Source organism: Danio aesculapii, chromosome 18, assembly GCF_903798145.1.
Source record: "Danio aesculapii chromosome 18, fDanAes4.1, whole genome shotgun sequence".
In the NCBI taxonomy this organism is placed as follows: Eukaryota; Metazoa; Chordata; class Actinopteri; order Cypriniformes; family Danionidae; genus Danio; species Danio aesculapii.
Window position 1 is genome coordinate 2,525,487 of NC_079452.1, and position 22,159 is coordinate 2,547,645.

Genomic DNA, 22,159 nt, shown 5'->3' on the forward strand with positions numbered 1-22,159 from the left:
TGCAGTGGCATGTCTGTTGCGCAGTTAAGATCGCGGCTCATTTTTTCAAAAGGGCCACCCTTCCCAGTTGTCCCCCGCTCAGTGGTGGGCACTCAGGCAGATCTGAGGGTTACAGTGGGAGTATATCCGCCTCCCTCCGGCTTGCGGACCTCTCGCTCCTCCACGCGCTCCATCCAAGTTTTGAGTGGGAGAAGCGCTCTGTCCTCAGATGGTCACCCTCTGACTTAATGACACCGAAGCTCAGATGTCCATCGCTACATTGGAGGATGGGCTGTCATTGTCTGATGAGGATTCAAACCCACTTCCTCCCTCCGGGGTAGTGAGTGCGGCATCATATCTAGAAGCAGACATGATAACCATGCTTTCCCGGGCTGCTTCGGCCGTGGGCCTGGAGATGGTTTATCCCCCAGCCCTGCGGCCGGACCGACTAGATGGGTGTATGTGGAGGATGTAAAGAAGGCAAGACCATCTAAGCCTCCCGTCCCTTTCTTCCCGGAAGTGCACAGTAGGCTCAATCTGTCTTGGATGGCAGCTTTCTCTGCCAGATCTGCGTGCATCTCTGCCCTCACCACCTTTTATGGCGAAGCAGCCAGGGGGTACAAGTTGATTCTCCATATTGAGAGTGACATTGCGGGCCCGCATGGTGCCTCTTCCTGGAGTCAGCCTCGTCTCCTGCCCAAGGCTTGTGGGCTATCTGCCTCCCTCGGAGCCAGAGTCCACACGGCCGTGGGCCAGGCTACTTCCACCCTACAGGCTATCGTCACCTACCAGTGCTACCAAGTGCAGGTGATGGCCCAGCTGCACGAGGGTGGTTCCGACCCAGGCTTGTTACATGAGCCCCACACCACAACCAACTGTGCTCTACGAATCACAAGTCTGCTGCGTGTGCCCTGGGAAGAACGATGGCCACATTAATGGTGCAGGAACGCCACCTCTTGCTAAACCTGGAGAAAAGATATGCGCAAAGTTGACAAGGTTCACTTTCTTAACTCACCCATATCCCAGGCTGGCCTGTTCAGCGTCACCATCTGTGAATTCACCCAGGAATTCATGGCAGTGCAGTCGGATGCAATGGGCTGAGTCATCTATCAGCTGGGATGTAAGACTGCCCCCCCCCCACCAAACCATCCACATCCACTGCTTCTCACCGAGAGCACCTGCCTGCGAGAGCTGCTCTGCCCCCGCCTGCGTCCCAGGCCAAGCGGCAACGCCGAGCACCTTGCAGGCAACCAGTGCTTCCCGCCCCAGGGTGCCGCTAAGTCCGGTAAACAAACCGCGAAGCGCCTCTGAGACGGGCCATCTGGAGAAGAGGGAAATTGTTCTTAGTCCAACGGCGCTTGAAAAATGCCATCAAACTTTCAAAGAAAGAGCATTTTTACCTTCCCCGGATATGACAGCCCAAACACTGCCAGTCTGGGACGCTATGCCTTCCAGCTCGCAGGATTGGTGCACTTGCAAGGTGTGGAAGGACGGTCTCCCTTCTCTCACACTTGCAGCCCCTCTTCCGAAGACTGGGTCTGAGGTGAGAGTGAGTCTCTTGCCTCCTGCTCTTCCGTGGGACCCCAAGGATCCCCGGATCAGCCCTCTCACTCCACGCAGCCCCACTGCTGGTACTTCAGCGATCATAGCGATGAAGCCAGTAGCGGGGGCTCTGCCTGCCTAGTTAGTGTGGGCCAGCCCTTCGCGGTGGCTCATATGCACGATCAGACTTGGCTATGCGATTCAATTCGTGAAACGGCCTCCCGTTCGTCCTCGGGATTGGTCTGAGCCAATAGACCTGAAGGACGTGTACTTCATGTCTTCATACTTCTACGCCACCATCAGTTTCTGCGGTCTGCGTTTGAAGGTCGAGCCTGGCAGTACAAGTCCTCCCCTTCGGGCTCTCTCTGTCTCCGCGGGTTTTCACTAAACTCGGGGAGGGTGCCCTAGCGCCCCTTCAGTCCGCGGTCATACGCATACTCAATAATCTCGAATGGCTGATTAAGCGCTCACAGGATCAATTGATTATGCACAGAGACAAGGTGCTTCCGCACCTCTTCCTATTGGGGCTTCAGGTCAACCGAGAAAAGAGCAAACTCGCCTCTGTGCAGAGCATCTTTTTTCTCTGGTTGGAGCTGGACTCGATCACCATATGGCGCGCCTCCCCCGAGAGCGCGCCCAGCTGATGCTGACCTGTCCGAGCGAGTTCGACAGAGAAACTGTGGTCCCACTGATATTATCTCAGAGGCTCCTGGAGCATATGGCATCCGCAGCTTGGGTGCTTCGTATGAGACCGCTTCAGTATTGGCTTCACGATTGGGTCCAAAGATGTGCATGGCACGCAAGCACACACAGGGTGACTGTCACTCTGCTGTGTCGCCGTGCCCTCAGCCTCTGGATGGACTCTGCATTTCTACAGGCCTGTGTATCTTGTACTGCGCCGTTTTTTACCAATGCTAGAGGGGACACATGTGCTGGTCAGGACGGACAGCACAGCAACGTTTGCGTATATCAACCGCACAGAAGGTATCCACTTTCGCCACATTTCTCAGCTCGTTCGCTGTTTGGTCCCCCAGAATCATTTGCGGTGGAATCACTGCATCCCATTCTTCCCTGCTGAGCTCAACCGTGCAGCTGATGCGCTCTTATGGCAGTTTCGCCTGGGAAAATGCAGACTCAACTCCCCGACTGTCCAGCTGTTAAGGATGCTTCTAGTGCACTGGCTACACAGCTGACCCCGAGGCGTGCGTAATACGCATTTCTCCAATGAGCCTACTTGCACAGATACTGTGTAAAGTCAGGGAGCACGAGGAACAGCTCTGTCTATTGCCCTTCTCTGGTTTAGTGGTTCGGACCTGTATTTCAACTCTCCTCATGATGGCATCCCCCTGGCACATCCCCTGAAAGAAGCTTCTTCTCTGGGACAGACACCATTTGGGACTCGCGCCCAGATCTATGCCACACATATGGTCCATAGATGGAGTGCGGAGGACTTAGATGATCTAACAGATAGGTGGTTAACGCCATAGCTTAAGCTAGAGCACCCTCTACGAGACATACCTATGCCCTGAAGTGGAGTCTATTAGCTGTGTGGTTTACTTTTTCCCTGAAAAGGACCCCGAACATGCCAGATCAGTGTGATGCTCTCCTCCTTCAGTTGGCTGGAGCTAAGGCTGTCCCCTCCGCACTGAGGGATGGCGTTACGATCATCTCCACTCTGAGGACATGGCGATGGTGATGCGCTGGGAAAGCATCACTTCATCATCCAGTTCCCAGAGGCATGAGACGTGGATATTAATTCTAGCCTGTTGCCCTCTCATACCCACTTGGAGATCTCTCTTAGGAGAGGTCTGATCGATCACTAGACTCAGTATCTTTAAGATTTCTATCCAGGTAGACAGCTCTGCTGGTCACGTTGGCATCGGTCAAATGGGCGGGTATCTGGAGGCAGTGCCGTATCCAAACAGATGTCCCCCAGAAGTGAGAGCGCACTCCACTCAGAGCATGCATCCTCTTGGGCGTTAGCATTTGGCACCTTAGGTTCACGGTCACCTGTTTGTCTTGTTTGTATTAGAGATCTGTGCGGGACGCTCTCTCTCATTCACACATATACACACACACACACATAGACAGCACCAAGCGATGCACAGCATCACGCTCTCTCTCTCTCAGTCACTCACACACACAGAGAGAGCACCAAGCCACACACAGCATCACGCTCTCTCTCATTCACACATACACACACACAAACAGCATCCACGCAGATGCGCACCTAATCGCTCACTCGGGAGCGATGTTGTTAGACCGTGCACCCGCTCCAGTTTAAATTACCTTCGGAAATCTATTCCCACACCACAAGAAATTTGGTCGGGTCCCGCGGCACAGCAGTGGGAATGCAGACCTCTAGTTCGTATTTACCACGTCTCCCTTTTCGTTCGATCGAAACCGTAAATACTGCCAAACTGCAGAGGTTGTGGTCTTTTTCCGAGACCAGGTCACTTGGTGCGCGACTTGTCATCTTACCTCACCTCTCTCTCTCCTCCACACTGTCCCGTGATGACAATCAAGCATACGCATTTTTAATCATTAAATAAATAATATTTAATACTTGTCTCCTATTTAAGTGCATTGCTTTTTATGATGGTATAATGATATTGAAACTGACACTGTTGCTATTTTTAGATCGCGTGGTGTACCATATTACCATCCAAGCCTACTTCTCGCTACCAGATCTCCCCACTTGGGCAGCAGGGGGCCTCTGCAACATCCTCCCTATCAGCATTGCACGCATTCCCAATGTACTGTCGTATTAAAATTACTACAATTTACCTAGATGCATTACAACTCCTGAAAAATATATCTAAATCTATAAAATTTCTGTAGAAGTGGGATAAGTAAGAGCCAGGGAACACGTTGGAAGACCGTGCCTCTGGTGACGCAGGTGCGCTCAGGCTTTTGGCTTGGCTTAATCTCTCATCGGGGTCAAGGTAAGGTTCAATCATTGTGGCGTCCCATGGATTTCCCTATAGTGAAATTTTCCACATAGCATTGAAGTTCCCCTCTCAAAGGGTGACGCTCCGGTTACCAAAGTAACCCTCGTTCCCCGAGGGGGTAGGGGGTGGTTGTTGGATGGAAATGCTATGTTCCTTCGACACAATGTTAGCCACTTAGCTGTTGAGCGTGAAAGGCTCTTCAGCTAGAAAGGGATGCCTCAGCTTGGCATGTGCTGCGCTTATATTCCAAATTGTTTGTAAGTATGCTGACGCTGTCAACTCATTGGCATTACATTGGCCCGTTTATAAACTCTTTCAGATGATAGGATTCTAAAGAAATCCCCATAGTGGAAGTTTCCACACAGCATTTCCGTTCCCTCCCTCGGGGAACTAGGGTTACTTTAGTAACTGGAGCGTTATGAACTCATAGACATAGGCTGGTGGGGGCCTTCAGCATCTACTTCTAGACTCAGGTGTCTGATAATTTATAACTTTAGATGCTCCCTTTCCCCACTTTCATTTTCATATGAGCCGCTGCTTATACATTGGCTGTCAGAATATATGGCCATTTGTTCAAACTGGTAAACACACACACACACACACACGCACACACACACACATATATATATACACATATATATATATACACATATACACACACTGGCCACTTTATTAGGTACACCTTACTAGTTGGACCTTCTTTTGCCTTCAGAACTGCTTCCTTGGTTTATTCAACAATGTACTACAAATATTTCTGAGATTTTAGTCAATATTTAAATGATTGTATCACGCAGTTACTGCAGATTTGTTAGCTGCACATCCATAATATGAATCTCTCCCGTTCTGCCACATCCTAAAGGTGCTCTATTGGATTGAGATCTTGTGACTGTGGAGACCATTTGAATACAGTGAATTCATTGTCATGTTCAAGAAACCAGTCTGGGATGATTGAATGCTTCATGACATGGCATGTTATCCTGCTGGAAGTAGCCATCATAAGATGCGTGCACTGTGGTCATAAAGTAAAGGACATAGTCAGCAACAATACTCAGGTAGGCTGTGGTGTTGACACGATGCTCAATTGGTACTAATGGGCCCAATGTGTGCCAAGAAAATATCCCCCACACCAGTATACCACCACCACCAGCCTGAACCGTTGATATGAGTCAGGATGAATGCATGCTTTTTATGTTGTTGATGCCAAATTCTGACCCTACCATCCAAATGTCGCAGCAGAAATCAAGACTCATCAGACCAGGCAATGTTTTTCCAATATGCTATTATCCAATTTTGGTGAAACTGTGCTGACAGGAGCTGACAGGAGTGGCACTCGGTGTGGTCTTCTGCTGCTGTAGCCCATGCACCTCAAGGTTCAACGTGTTGTGTGTTCAGATTCTTTTCTGCATACCTTGGTTGTAAGGAGGGGTTATTTGAGTAACTATTGCCGTTCTATCAGCTCGATCTGGCCATTCTCCACAGACCTCTGCCATCAACAAAGCATTTGTGCCCACAGAACTGCCGCTCACTGAAAATTTTCTCTTTTTTGTACCATTCTCTGTAAATCCTAGATATGGTTGTGCATTGATGGTTGTCCCAGTAGATCAGCAGTTTCTGAAATACTCAGACCAGCGTGCCTGGCCCCAACAACCATGCCACGTTTAAAGTCACTTAAATTACCTTTCTTACCCATTCTGATACTCAGTTTGAACTGCAGCAGATCACCTTGATCATGTCTACATGCCTAAATGTGCATAGAGTTGCCGCCATGTGATAGGCTGATTAGAAATTTGCGTTAACGAGCAGTTGTGTACCTAATAAAGTGGCAGGTGAGTGTGTGTGCATGTGTGTGTGTGTGTGTATATATATATATATATATATATATATATATATATATATATATATATATATATATATATATATATATATATATATATATATATATATATGTGTGTGTGTCCTCTACATCTGAGTCTAATATATATTAGTATATATATATATATATTAGTATATAAGTGTCAGCGGAGCAAAAAGAGGGGATGGACTGGCAAAAGGCCTCGGGCCAGGAACCAAACTTGAGTTATCATGAGCACCAATGTGCCGGTGCACTAACTAGAACGCTATTGACACCGACTTGATGTGGATATTTAAATTTTGATGTAAATTTGATATCTTTTCAATAGTAATTGCTTAAAATGTGCTTGGACCCCAACTGCAGCTTGTGGCTTTATATATATATATATATATATATATATATATATATATATATATATATATATATATATATATATATATATATATATATTTATATATTTATATATATATCTCAGACACAAATGTATTTAATGTATTTATGGGTAATTAGTTTGATTATATGTTCTGTGGGAAATGTCCTTAATGTTCTTCTCACAAAACTAATGGAATATGCTTCATTTATGTAATAAAAACACTTAACTAACCTGAGTTCATTTCCAAAACCAAAAGTTGTTTTTTTGCTTGATTTCTTTTTCAAACAGCCATTTACACAAATTCTGTATTTAAATGCAGTTTCAACATTCAGTATGTGTAAATCATTCAGAAAAGGGACAAATATTAACTTAATAAAAAAAATTATATTTTTCAAGACGTTATTATAAGCTACAAATATGTGTAAACTGAAAAACAATTTACAATGCTGTATTTATGACTTGTGCATGTACATATTGATTGATTTAACTTATAAATCACATTTTATTCCTTGTGTGTGTGAAGCACACTTGGCAATAAAACCGATTCTGATTCTGATTCTGATTAAGAATATGAATTTGGGGTGGTATTTTGTAATCGTTTATGCAATTATTACCTTTGAGTCTATACATTTATGATCTCTCTGTCATTAAAACTCGTATCTCTTATTTCCAGAAACTACAAAACAATCTAATAATTTATTAGTGATAATTTTAAAACATAATAATACAATTTTAAATAGTAATAAAACTTTTTTTATTTTTTATTGTATTACGTTATATGTTAAAGTGACTGAATGAAAAACACAATATCCTTATTTCTGGAGTGGTACCGCCTTTCAAGAAGAAAAAAAAAGGCTATATAAATCAGTGATCTCAATGAAGTGACAAACAGATAAGAGGGATGTGGGTGATTCTGCACATTTATTTTTTTATGTCTTGTAGCTATATATCTGTGGCTTTGATGGCCAGTTCAGGAACCTGTCAACTACAAGGACACTTTACATTAAACGGGATGTACCAGAATGGAGACTTTTTAATTGGTGGTTTATTTGAGATTCAATACCTTAAAACATTCCCAGGGCTAAGCTTCAGAACAGAGCCAAAACTACCACAATGTGAAAAGTGAGTCTGGACCATATATATATATATATATATATATATATAGTTTTTTTTTAACTTGTTTTAATAATATATGTTATTTTATTGTTTTAAACTCAAATAATGTGAACCACTATTCAATAGTTTTCTTTATTGTTAAATATATTGTTAGTAATGTTGAAGTTAATAATCAAACATTGATTGTCTTCTCCAGCTTCTATATGACAAGCTTCCAGCAGGCAATAACAATGGTTTTTGCCATCCATGAGATTAATAACAATCCCAACCTGCTGCCTAACATCACACTTGGTTATCAGATGTATGACAACTGTTTAAGGCTTGGAGTGGCATTTCGGGCAGCTACAGCACTTATAAGTGGGACAGAGGAGACCATCTCTGACCGCAACTGCAGAGGCCCACCACCAGTTATTGGAGTCATAGGTGATCCAGGATCTACACATTCTATTGCAATTTCCAGTGTTCTGGGGCTTTTTCGAATGCCTATGGTAAGATATATACAAGCACACACACGCACAGATACACAGTGTGTTTTTGTGTGTATGCTCATCTCTCTGTCTTGCTCCTCAATTTTTCCTAATTAGATTAGCTATTATGCCACCTGTTCCTGTTTGAGTAACAGGAAAAAGTACCCCTCTTTCTTCAGAACAATCCCCAGTGATGCCTTTCAGGTGCGAGCTATGGTTCAAATTTTGAGGCATTTTGAATGGACCTGGGTTGGTCTCCTCTACAGTGACGATGATTATGGCATCAATGCTGCGCTGTCCTTCCACCAAGATGTGCAGCAGTTTGGAGGCTGTGTGGCCTTTTCTGAGATACTGCCCAATGATAACAACCAGATGGCAGTACAACACATAGTCAGAGTCATTCAAATCTCTACAGCAAAAGTAGTGGTTGTGTTTTCCACTTCAAGCTATTTGCTGCCTGTGGTTGATGAAATGCTGTTGAAAAATATTACAGGCAGGCAATGGATTGCTAGTGAGGCTTGGTCCACCTCACCTGTGCTTCTTACTCCAAGACTTAGGTATGTTTTGGGGGGTACACTGGGTATAGCCATCCGACGGGGAGAGATTGAAGGACTTGACAACTTTCTGTTACGTCTTCGTACTGACAATTTCTCACAAAACAGTATGGTCAGGATTTTCTGGGAGAACATGTTTGAATGCAAATTTGACACTGGGGGAGGACTGAGAGCAAAAATGTGCTCAGGACAAGAGGATTTGAGAAGCAAATATACACCATACACTGACGTATCTGAGTTGAGAGCTTCTTATAATGTCTATAAGGCAGTTTATGCTCTAGCATACGCACTACATGACCTAATGCATTGTGAGGAGGGAAGAGGACCATTCAGTGAGAACAGATGTGTTGACATATCAAATCTAAAACCTTGGCAGGTATGACTCAAATATAAAAGTGCATTTATATCCCATTCATTTAGGAGAATAATGTGCAAAAGTAAAAATAAACCAATCTATGTTACTTAAAATGTCAGATAAAAATATAACAACTGTCTTGTCTACAAATTGTGCAGCTGGTTCACTACCTTCAAGGAGTGAAATTTACCACAGGCTTTGGGGATCATGTGTCGTTTGACAAAAATGGAGATGCTCTGGCCATCTATGATGTGCTGAACTGGCAGCCGAGCTCTGAGGAGTCAGTAACTATCAGAAGAATTGGTGTTGTAGATGAAGGGGTGACAACAGGGAAGGTGTTCACACTAGATGAGAATGCAATATACTGGAACTTTGAGACAAATAAAGTAATTATCAAAACATAGTGTGACTAATGTAAAAACAGATCATTCAAACAGTATAAAGTCAAATCATGTCTTGCCTACATAGCAACAGTTAATGTCTTTTTCAGCCTCCACGGTCTGTGTGCAGTGAAAGCTGCCCCCCAGGAACCAGACGAGCAACAAGGAAAGGGCTTCCTGTCTGCTGTTTTGACTGCTTGCCATGTGGAGATGGGGAAATTTCCAATACAACAGGTGAGAAATAATAAGTATTGTTTTTAATTTTCCACCGATAACAAACAAACAGATAATTTAACTATTAAAACACATTTCTTTATTTCTCATCAACAGATGCCACTGAGTGCATAGCATGTCCAAATGATTTCTGGTCCAACCCACAAAAAGATCGATGCATCCCAAAAGAAGTAGAGTTTCTCTCGTATGAGGATCCTCTGGGCATTTCTCTGATCACTGCGGCCATGCTTGGCACTTTAATCTGTGCTCTTGTGATTACAATTTTTGCTCATTACCACAAAACTCCTGTAGTACGTTCAAATAATTCAGAGCTCAGCTTCCTGCTTCTGTTGTCACTTAAACTCTCTTTCCTGTGTGTGCTGCTGTTCATTGGTCAGCCACAGTTATGGACATGTCAGTTAAGACATGCTGTGTTTGGCATAAGCTTTGTTCTGTGTGTCTCCAGTATCCTGGTTAAGACTATGGTGGTAATAGCCGTCTTTAAATCATCACGGCCCGAGGGTAAAAATGCAATGAAATGGTTTGGAGCAGCTCAACAAAGAGGGACAGTCCTGATCCTAACAGCTCTTCAAGTTTTGATATGTGCAGTCTGGCTGTCAACTGCTTCTCCAACACCCTATAAAAATAGCCGGTATATCAGATCTATTATAGTCTATGAATGTGCCATTGGCTCAGTGGCTGGATTTTCTCTGCTGTTGGGATACATTGGACTGTTGGCAGCAGTAAGCTTCCTGTTAGCCTTCCTAGCCAGAAACCTTCCAGATAATTTTAATGAAGCAAAGTTCATCACTTTTAGCATGTTGATTTTCTGTGCTGTGTGGATTGCATTTGTTCCAGCATATGTGAGCTCTCCAGGGAAGTATGCAGTGGCTGTGGAGATTTTTGCCATACTAGCTTCTAGTTTTGGCTTACTGCTAGCAATATTTGCCCCAAAGTGCTACATCATTATATTACACCCAGAAAGAAACACTAAGAAAGCCATTATGGGGAAAAGTACACAAAATAAATAGATCTACTTGCTGTTTTTAAAAACCTTAGACAAATGTGTCTTTGAAAATGTCTTTGTTTTACTTGAATGGGAGAATAAACAATAATGCTCATGACATAAAATCTCTAAAAATACAGTGCATCCTTAAAGAATTCATGTCCTTTCACTTGTTTTGTCCATTTTATTTTATGGCCTTAGTTGAAAATGGGTTAAATTATTTATCGTCCTCAACACTCTTAAGAAAATATCCTATAATGACAAGGTGAAAAAGGTTTGTTTAATATTTACAAATTTATTTATTTTGTATTTAAAAAAAAAAAAGGTTGCAGGGAAAACAAGGTATTGTTGTTTGAGCACTTGTGGAAACAATTACAGTCTCAAGTCTTTTTGTGTATGACTACAACTTTGGCACACCTTTTGAGCAATTTCTTCAGAAGTTTTTTCTGTAAACTACTGTTTTAGAGTATTCTGGCATAAAGTGACAGAAAATGTGCCATGTTTTCTGACACGTTAAATCATTTTTTAAAGAATCATATACATTTTACACATACTAAAATACAGAAAAAAAGAGATGACGTGCAGTTTGCCACCCCCTTCCAAGCCATTAGTCTGAACATCTACTGAGCAAAGAGGTCTCTTTTGAACAAATAAGTGGAATTTCCACATTTGCTGGTAATGGGTCATTCTTGAACAGTTTGTTCATTTGAAATGAATCTTTACTGTGACTCAGAAACAAGTCCTCTCAGGGAGTGATTCGTTGATTTACTCATGCACAAACTGCACAGGTAGGTAGATTAGTTTCCTTTTCAAGTGTTATGTTGGGTTTGAGTAATTTTTTCATCATGTGAAAGATGTAGGAGTATTTCAATGCAGTCTGATTTGGAAAAAAATATTTGATCCGTTCATCTTTGGAGTCCTCAGGTTTTTGAGTAATTTGTCTCTTTAAATTTTGACTTGACAGCTGATTTAGATACATAAATTAGTAAATGATTCAAAATCCTCTTTAGAAATGGGTGCATTGTTGTTGTTCTTATTATTATTATGTGCATTTCTGTGATGTATTTTAGATCTCAAACTGTAGCTTCATCATAAATATTTGAATACCTGTCCTGATGGTTCTTTTCTATAATACTAAATGTGGTAATAGTTTTTGGTGTCTTAAACTTTGTCTGTATGATGGAGAAAAAGCAGTCATGTTGATTTAAAATTTAGTCTAGACATATTTGATGAGACTAGGCCTATGCCTACAGACATTACAAAAAACTATTTCCTGCATGTACATATATTTAGGAAATATAGTTATACAAATTCCAGGGGAAAATAGACTGATTAAACAAATTTATTTTTGAAACTACCAATAAAAAAAGTAAGATTAAAAAAAGTATTAAAAAAAAAAAACTGCTGAATTACTATTTTGTTATATCAAGATAAACAGCAATATCAAGAGCAATAGCAAGCTCGTACGACAAGTTTTGCAGTTTGCTGTGTTGGAAAGTTCAAGCTTGGTGAACTTGGTGACCTGCGGAATCACATCACTTGGCTGCGTGAGTGTAATAAATTTAGATAGCCATCATCCAGAAGGAGGCAGAGAACCGATGTCATTTAAATTATTTATTAAAGGGCACCTATGGTGAAAAATCTAATTTTAAAGCTGTTTGGACAGACATGTGTGTAAGTACAGTGTATAAACTGTCATATCGGGGTGATAAAAACACACCCAGTCCTTTTTTTCAAATTTAACAACATAAAAACAGTTGACCAATTGGAGCGGTTTTCAGATCGACCGCAACTTTGCGTAGGAATGTGGTCCCCCCGCCGACCAATATTGACTGACAGCTGCATATATTCTGCATATATTTATGACGTATATAATCATATCAACAAGACAGGACGAGCGCAAAGCAACCGTCTGTTCAGTTTGCTAGGATCATCAATCATCATCAAACGTGATCAAGAGTGAGTTTTACAAGTTTAAAATGTTTTAACAGAGCATGTGTGTAATGAATTATAGCGAGTTACTTTAGATTCACTTCATCAGCACAGCCGCGTGTCAGAACAATTATCAAAGAAGACGCTTCAATCCTGGTTTGTGGACGTTAAATCAGGTTTATTTTGTACATTAACATAACAGATATCCATGCAGCAGTGTATATTTCCAGTATCATGTCACATATGCGTGCAAAACGAGAAAGCTTAATGCGCTGTCTCTCTCTCTGTTTGTGTGTGTGTGTGTCTGCGCTATGTGTGTGTGTTTGTGTCCTTGCTGTGTGTGTGCGTGAACTTTGTAATGACATTGTGTGTGACTCATTGTTGCAGCTCCACAAAAAAATGCATCAAATACTGATTGTTGAAGTTCTTACTGTAGTATTTCTCACAAACGTTACATAAGATCTGCTTCCTGAGGCAGCCGAGGGCGGAGATTGAGGCATGTTGCTGACAGGCACGTGAGAACGGTGGGCGGGGAGGACTAGCCTTAAAGACCCAGTGCAAAAAAACAGCAACAACCTTTTCCCAGTTATAATACAGACGCTTCAAACAGCTATAATAAATAATCTGATGGGTGTTTTGAGCTGAAACTTTACAGACACATTCTGGGGACACAAAAGACTTATATTAAATATGAAAAAGGGGTAACCTATGTGCCCTTTAAAGGAAAAATCAAACAGATGACAGCTCCTCAGAGACTGCTGCCAAACTGAAAGCAAAAGTAAAACAAACTTGTCAAAAAATGGTCCTCTCTCCTCTTCCTCCTTCATCTCTCCTCCCTTTATAGTCCAGATCTCCCCTGTGGGACGCGAGGTCGGTATGCAGTGTGTCATCATCCCTCAAGCTCCGGCTTCTTCCAATGGCTTTCGGTCCCGCCCCCTCACTACAGTGAGACCAAAAGAAAATCAAAACGTGACATAAACGTGAAATTTAAAATATGAAGCAATCGATCAATCTTTTTAATGTCTAATCATGTTGTTTAATCCCGCCCCTTCTCAGTGCGCTATGACAGAATTTCACATGCTTAAACTCTAGTGTGACTGTAGCATTAGCCTATTACTAGAGCATGCTCTCAGTTATTTGACAGGGATGCATATAGACTCTCTGTCCGTCCACAGCAATGACAGATTTATTAAAAATTATAACATATTTTTCAAGTAGTACACTTTATATATAACTAACCCTAACCCTATATATAATATATCAGTGGTATTTAGTACACTTTCACAGTGTACTTTGAAGTATACTTTTACTTTGTATATTTATAGTGTATACATTAAAAAAAAAAAAAAATTATTTAATATAAAGAAATAAGATTGTACTTACAATGTATTTGATTGTATTTCAGTACATTTTTTGTGTCCTCAAGTACACTTTTTTCACCTGGGAATGTGTCTACAACTTTTGCAAAGCATCAAATCACCAACATATTAGCTGTCAAAATGTGTGCATGACTGCATAAAATATTAATATTTCCTCCAAAAATTTGCCATGTCTATTATCATATAAAATTGTACAAAAGCTGGGTTGGTACCATAAAATAGTATGCGTTTGTATCTAAAAAGTACATATTAATAAATGTTAACTTTTTTTTTTACTATTTTACTATTTTTTCCAGTGTACAGCATATAACCTATAGGTTTCTACTGTAAGAAAATACCAGCATTCTGTGCACACTTTTAGTCTTACCTTTGCTTAAAATGACCCGATCCAATCCTGTTTATATTAAATAAGCCTGCTCCCGAGCAGGGTTGAGCTACCTTTTGCTATCACAATAATTCTTGGATGAGTTTTGAAGAACGAAACAATCCTAGATGGTGTCAAATCATCAATAACCAAATTCAGCTAACTGAGTTATCCACGTACAAATAGTGGAACCCAGATTACTCAAACCTGCTTGGAAGCAGGCTTATTTTGTATAAACAGGATTAGATCGGCTCATTTCAAGCAAAGGGGATTCTGAAAGTATGTACCAAATGCTGATATTTTCTTATAGTAGTAGTGGCTCAGTGTGTATGTGTGAATATGTGTGTGTGTGTGCATTTGTTTGTTGTTTGTTTAATATGTAGTTAGTTTCATGTATCGTATTGTAGCTCAATAAATCTTTGTTTTCATTTTGTATCAACTGTGTTTTTGTTTATGCTAACCTAACCTTGCTAAAGTTAACCCAATATGGTGGTATGTTATTATCGTTGGCCACATAAATAATATGAACAAGATTGGTCTTTTATTTGCTGGAAAATTGTAGATAAAGTGTGAATCTTTTAATCTGATTCAATATGACTCAATTGAGTCGAATCAAGTGATTCGAAACTTCAAGATCCGATTCTCTGAAATGAGCTAATAGATCGATCGATCTTTTAACATAGGTTGATCCCCTACAATATATATAAATAAATATATATATTTTGACTTATATATATATATATATATATAATGACTTATATATATATATATATATATATATATGAAGTAAAAAATGTATTAATAAAACTTATGAAAAAAAGTGCAAAGACTCCCACATGGTGGGTTAAAGAGAACATTTATTGGTATAAACGTTTTAGATACAAATGTGTACAATTGCTTTAGTACAATTTGTGTATGATAATAAACATGCACAATATGCGACTTTTTTTAAAGGAGAAATACATTTATGCAGTCATGTTTTGACAGTTAATATGATAGTGATTTGATGCTTCACAAAAGTTGTAGACACCATCAATAGCAAAATGCTTTTATGATGCAAAATTAATTTAAACATCCAGTTATTCTTTACACCAATTAAGAAACCGGCTACTATTATAATACTATGACTATTATAATAAAGAAAATGCACTCTAATTGTAAAACTAAATAAGTTGCTAAACACTCTTGCCACATAAAAGTGTAAAGCGAGGTATGAAGAACGGACCATGGTCCAGCTTTGATGAATGTATATTGTGTATCATCTGTTGGTGAGCCTCTTGTTTTGCCATGCCATGCATTTATTTTTAGTTCAAGTTATGTTTTGGTTTTGTAACCATGCCAAGTTTATTGTTAAGTTCATTTTTTGTTTGTTCACTTTTGTTAATAAACTGCACTTGGGTTCTTTAAAGCCGCCTTCAGTGAACTCTATTACACATAGACGGGTGAGAAAGCCTTTGAATCAATTGAGTGGAACATTTATATTCAGTTTTTGATAAGTTTGTGTTTGGTGATCATTTTCGTACATGCATTGAGATGCTTTATGCAAATACAAAAAAAAAATTTGGACAAATCTGACTACAGTGTATCCGGAAAGAATTAATTTATTTCCTCAAAATTCTACACACAATAGCCCATAATGACAATGTGAAAAAATAGATTTTTTTTTTTTTTTTGCAAATTTATTAAAAATAAAAAGCCTAAAAAAAATCACATGTACATAAGTATTCACAGCCTTTGCTTAATACTTTGTTGATGCACCTTTGGCAGCAATTACAGCCTCAAGACTTTTTGAATATGTTGCCACAAGCTTAGCACACCTGTCTTTGGGAATTTTTGCCCATTCCTCTTCGCAGTACCTCTCAAGCTCTATCAGGTTGGATGGGAGGCAAAGATGTACATCCATTTTCAGATCTCTAGTTCAATTTTAGTCTCATCAGACCAAAGAATTTTGTTTCTAATCGTCTAAGAGTCCTTGAGATGCCTTTTGGCAAATTCCAGGCAGGGAGTGGCTTCAGTCTGGCCACTCTACCATACAGGCCTGATTGCTGGATTGCTGCACAGATGGTTGTCCTGTACGGTTCTCCTCTCTCCACAGAAGAATGCTGGAGCTCAGACAGAGTGACCACAGGTTATCAATCACCTCCCTGACTAAGGCCCTTCTACCCCGATCACTTTGCTGCAGAGAACTTTTTTCATATTTTTTGCAGAGAAATTGTACAAATTGTACAAAAACAATAAATCAATAATTTCAATAAGAGATATGTAATACTTAATATGAAGAATTAAGTAATATGAAGAATTAAGGTAAACCCAAAATTATCTAAATGTTCTGATTTGAGCAATCTGAGATTTAATATCTGGCAACTAAGTATTATTTTGTATAAACAGGATTAGATCGGCTCATTTCAAGCAAAGGGGATTCTGAAAGTATGTACCAAATGCTGATATTTTCTTATAGTAGTAGTGGCTCAGTGTGTATGTGTGAATATGTGTGTGTGTGTGCATTTGTTTGTTGTTTGTTTAATATGTAGTTAGGCATGAGAACTTACACTTCTATGTCAGTAGGAGGTGTTAATGCTGATCATTAAAGGTCAAACAAGCTTTTACTTTATCTCTCTAATCTGCATTTTACAAGAAATTGCCTCCAGTTAGGTCAGGGTGAAGGCTAGGTCATGTTAACATGACCTCCCTGAAGCTTAATGGGAGAAGGAATTTACAGAACATATGGGTTTTTCACACTATTTGAGAATAGCATATCTATGGAATGCAGATATAAAACAAAAAAGAAAAATAATAGAATAATACTGGATATATAAGTAGCGTAAGATAGTAATATGAATATGATGAAAAGTACACACTCATGAGAATAATTATGGTTGATAATTAATACATTAACACAGCAAATATAACATTAGAAATTTCCCTACACTAGCTCTAAACCAATCAGATTTAAGAACCAAAAGAACTGTTGTACATTATATTATATTATATTATAAAGTTCTTTAAATTATTAAAAATATTTACACTAAGTAAAAAGTCTCCTTTAATACTGTTCACAGAAAGATAATTTCTAATGACCATAAAGATGTCAATTGCTGGTTCAACTGTGTTTAAATGGAGTTGGGGTAAAACTAAACAGTTTTGATGTCGCAGTCCTAGAAAAAAAAAATAAAAAAAAAAAAAAATAGGACCATACTGCCATCTAGAGTAAACTCTAGGCATGTAGTAGGATTACGGGTGTGACAAACACACCTGTTTGGGTGTGTGTGTGTGTGTGTGTGTGTGTGTGTGTGTGTGTATATATATATATATATATATATATATATATATATATATATATATATATATATATATATAAGTGTGTATGTGTGTGTGTGTGTGTGTGTGTGTGTGCGTGTGTGCGTGTGTGTGAGTGTGTGTGTGTGTGGCTTCAAGTAGCCTTTTAATCATTTAAAAAAAAGGTCATTAATATACTCTTGAGTTAATAAGGAATTCAATTAAATAATAAAAAGGTATGATTCTTGATTTCCTGGAATGTAAACATGGCACCGCCTGTTTTTTAAGGGAACGCCCTTCAGAGTATTTATTATAAGTAAAATCCATATGGGTGAGCTAAAAAGAAATGTGGAGATGTGGATCATTGCAAAAATCTGCCTGTACCTGTCCTTTAGTTGTAACTCTGTAGCTTCTATCTTCAGATCAGGTTCCTGTCAGCTCCAGGGACGATTCAGGCTGAATGGGATGTTCCAGAAAGGAGATCTCATCCTTGGAGGGCTATTTGAGGTTCACTTCCTCACAGTGTTCCCAGAGCAGAGCTTCAGAACAGAGCCAGAACCACCATACTGTGAGCAGTGAGTCTGGGGTCAGACTGGACCAAGATTTCTATTAAATACAAAATTAATAAATTAAAACAAGAGGCTACTTAACTTTCTGAATTAACAGTTATATGTTTTATTTGTCAGTTGTGTGTGTGTATATATATATATATATATATATATATATATATATATATATATATATATATATATATATTTATTACATCTGATTATGTAAACAATTAATGTATGCTCTTAAGAGTAAATGATATTTATGTCAGAAATTGTCTTGTATCTGCAATGATTTTCAAAGTTCTAAAATATCATAATTTCTTTTACTCTTTGTAGATTTGATATGGCAAGTTTCCAGCAGGCACAGACTATGGTCTTTGCAATAGACGAAATCAATAAGAATCCAAACCTGCTTCCTAACATCACTCTTGGTTATTATCTTTATGACAACTGTGTCAAGTTGGGTGTGGCATTCAGGGCTGCTATGGCTCTTGTTAGTGGAACAGAGGAATCATTCTCCAGCCTAAACTGCACTGGCCCTCCACCAGTGATTGCCATAGTGGGGGACCCTGGATCTACTCACTCAATTGCGATCTCTAGTATATTAGGGCTGTTTAGAGTGCCTATGGTGAGTGTGAATGTGAAATTTGTGAAGAAAAGAAAATATTATGTATATATTTATATCAAACTGTACAAACCTCATTTAAATGGCCAAATAATTCTTTTTATTTGCTTGTGAGTAGAATTTCACACACACAAACAACAACAGAAATCTTATTTGCAGCTCATCTGTGTCTCTTCTATAAGGTTAGCTACTTTGCAACCTGCTCCTGTTTAAGTGACAGGAAAACATACCCCTCTTTCTTCAGAACAATACCCAGTGATGCTTTCCAGGTGCGGGCTATGGTTCAGATCTTAAAGCATTTTGGATGGACCTGGGTTGGTCTGCTCTACAGTGATGATGACTATGGCATCTATGCTGCTCAGTCATTCCAAAAAGAAATGCAGCTCTTTGGAGCATGTGTTGGCTTTTCTGAAATGCTGCCTCATGATAATAACCATGGAGATATTCAGAGTATTGTGGAAGTGATTCAGACTTCAACAGCTAGAGTGGTGGTGGTGTTCTCCACAGAAGCCTATTTAATACCACTGATGGATGAGGTGGCATTGAAAAATGTGACAGGCAGGCAGTGGATTGCGAGTGAAGCTTGGGCCACCTCTCCTGTGTTTCATACTCAGCATCTACTGCCCTTCCTTGGGGGCACACTGGGCATTGCAATAAGACGTGGGGAGATCCAAGGACTTAGAGAATTTCTGTATTACCTCCATCCTGACTGCAATACAAGGAACAATATGGTAAGAATCTTTTGGGAGAACATTTTTGGGTGCAGTTTTGAGATTGGAGGCAGAGAGAGAAAGGTTTGTACAGGGCAAGAAGATCTGAACAGCACAAACACAGCATACACTGATGTTTCAGGACTGAGGGCCTCTTATAATGCTTATAAAGCTGTTTATGCCCTAGCCCATGCACTTCATGACCTGATGCAGTGTGAAGATGGGAGAGGACCATTTAGTGGAAACAAATGTGCAGACCAAATCAACCTACAACCCTGGCAGGTACAGCAGAATTTATTTATTATACATAGAAGTGACAGAAAACTTTATATTGATTCAAAATACAAACCATGTCATGTGTGCCCTGTGCAGGTAGTCTATTATCTACAGAAAGTAAACTTTACTACAGGATTTGGAGACCATGTGTCATTTGATGAGAATGGAGATGCTCTGGCCATATATGATGTGATGAACTGGCAGCCAAGTTCAGATGGTGCAATAAGTGTTAGCACAGTTGGTGTGGTGAATGAAGGGGCTTCAATGGAGATGGTGCTTACACTGAATGAGAATTCAATATTCTGGAACTTTGAAAACAGAAAAGTAATTAATTTATCATATTAAATATATCCTAATAAAATATATAATAACTATCTTGTACTATATTTTTATACTTTGGTTTGTTATTTCGGAATTGTATATGATTTGAGCCAATACACAATGATGCATATATTAGAACAAATGAGTAATAATATATGCTGTACCCCCTAGCCCCCACAGTCTGTGTGCAGTGAGAACTGCCCCCCAGGCACCAGACAAGTCAGGAGGAAGGGCCTTCCTGTCTGCTGTTTTGACTGCCTGCCATGCGCAGATGGAGAGATTTCTAACACAACAGGTATACATTGTATTACAAAATAAAACAACAGTTAAACAAAATTTAACTGAAAAGGGAATCAAATAATTGTTTGATTTTTTCATACAGATGCTATTGAGTGCAAAATATGTCCTGATGAGTTCTGGCCCAATCCAAATAAAGATCAGTGTGTCCCAAAAAAAGAAGAGTTTTTGTCCTATGAGGATCCTTTGGGCATCTCTCTGACCACTGCTTCCCTGCTTGGCACCTGCTTCTGTGCTCTTGTTATGTTCATATTCTCTCGTCATCGTAACACTCCTGTAGTACGTGCCAACAATTCAGAGCTCAGCTTCCTGCTACTTTTGTCACTCAAACTGTGTTTCCTGTGTGTGTTGCTGTTCATTGGACGACCAAAGTTATGGACATGTCAGTTAAGGCATGCTGCATTTGGCATAAGTTTTGTTTTATGTGTCTCTAGTATCCTGGTTAAGACTATGGTGGTAATAGCCGTGTTTAAATCATCTCGGCCTGAGAGTAAAAATGCCATGAAATGGTTTGGAGTAGCTCAACAAAGAGGGACAGTTTTGGCCCTAACCACCCTCCAGATTGTGATATGTACAGTTTGGTTAAGCATGGCATCCCCAAAACCCTATAAAAACAGCCTGTATATCTCCTCTAAAGTTGTCTATGAATGTGATATTGGCTCAGTAGTTGGATTTTCTCTATTGCTGGGATACATTGGCCTCCTGGCAGCAGTAAGCTTTCTACTGGCCTTCCTGGCAAGAAACCTTCCAGATAATTTTAATGAAGCCAAATTTATTACCTTCAGTATGTTGATTTTCTGTGCTGTGTGGATTACATTTGTTCCAGCATATGTGAGTTCACCTGGGAAATATGCAGTGGCTGTGGAGATATTTGCTATTTTAGCTTCCAGTTTTGGATTACTGGTGGCCATATTTGCCCCAAAATGCTACATGATCCTTTTTCATCCAGAGAAAAACACTAAAAAATCAATCATGGGAAGAGCCACACAAATTAAATAGTTTAAACTGATGATTTACAGAGAATAATAAACAAATGTATGATGTTATCAATTGTTTTCTTTAAATATTTATTATTTTGGTTGGTAACTGATTATTTAAATTTTCAAAAAAAAAAAAAAGAGACAAATGCAAATTGTGTGAGCTAAGGTGAAGCCAATGTGAGCCAAAGGTGAAAGTGGTAAGGAATGCAAACTCTTTCAGGTAATTCAACCCATGCAGTTTAAGTTAATTTCTATAGCACTTTTCACAGTAATTATCGTTCCAAAGCAGCCTTATAAAAGAAGCAAATTATTATTTTACACTTGAAATCTGAAAAGTTAAGGAGTAGTGTAGGGTGGGCATTTTATATAAACATAGTTAACCTGCAGTCCTATAGTATATTGTGTCCTTCCAAAAAGGTGATGTCTATGTGTACATGTATAAAGAACTGTAAAACTAAACCACATAGTACAAGACCTTAAAAGTCCAGTAGATGTTGTGGTCAAAATCACAAGTGGCAATATGCAACTGCGCAACAAAGACAGTACGTCAAAATGATATATTTTGGGGGCCGAATCTTATTACATTTTGACATCTGTTGTAGGCCAGAGTATGTCACGGTTGTGGCTGTTCCATTAATTAATCAAGCTCAGTCTGGAGGT

At 39.6% G+C, this 22,159-nt stretch overlaps 2 protein-coding genes across 2 annotated transcripts; both read left to right on the plus strand.

The window, feature by feature from the left end:
• Nucleotides 1-7,598: 7,598 nt before the first annotated feature.
• LOC130245824 (extracellular calcium-sensing receptor-like) lies at nucleotides 7,599-10,813 on the plus strand. Its single transcript, XM_056478597.1, has 6 exons — nucleotides 7,599-7,819; nucleotides 8,010-8,301; nucleotides 8,398-9,210; nucleotides 9,348-9,575; nucleotides 9,680-9,803; nucleotides 9,900-10,813. Exons 1-6 carry the CDS (start codon nucleotides 7,599-7,601, stop codon nucleotides 10,811-10,813), a joined length of 2,592 nt encoding a protein of 863 aa, XP_056334572.1.
• A 7,280-nt stretch (nucleotides 10,814-18,093) lies between these two features.
• Nucleotides 18,094-21,518, plus strand: LOC130245753 (extracellular calcium-sensing receptor-like). The gene is made up of 6 exons (XM_056478517.1): nucleotides 18,094-18,314; nucleotides 18,627-18,918; nucleotides 19,098-19,907; nucleotides 19,998-20,225; nucleotides 20,394-20,517; nucleotides 20,605-21,518. The coding sequence occupies exons 1-6, from the start codon at nucleotides 18,094-18,096 to the stop codon at nucleotides 21,516-21,518; spliced, it is 2,589 nt and encodes an 862-aa protein (XP_056334492.1).
• Nucleotides 21,519-22,159: the final 641 nt, after the last annotated feature.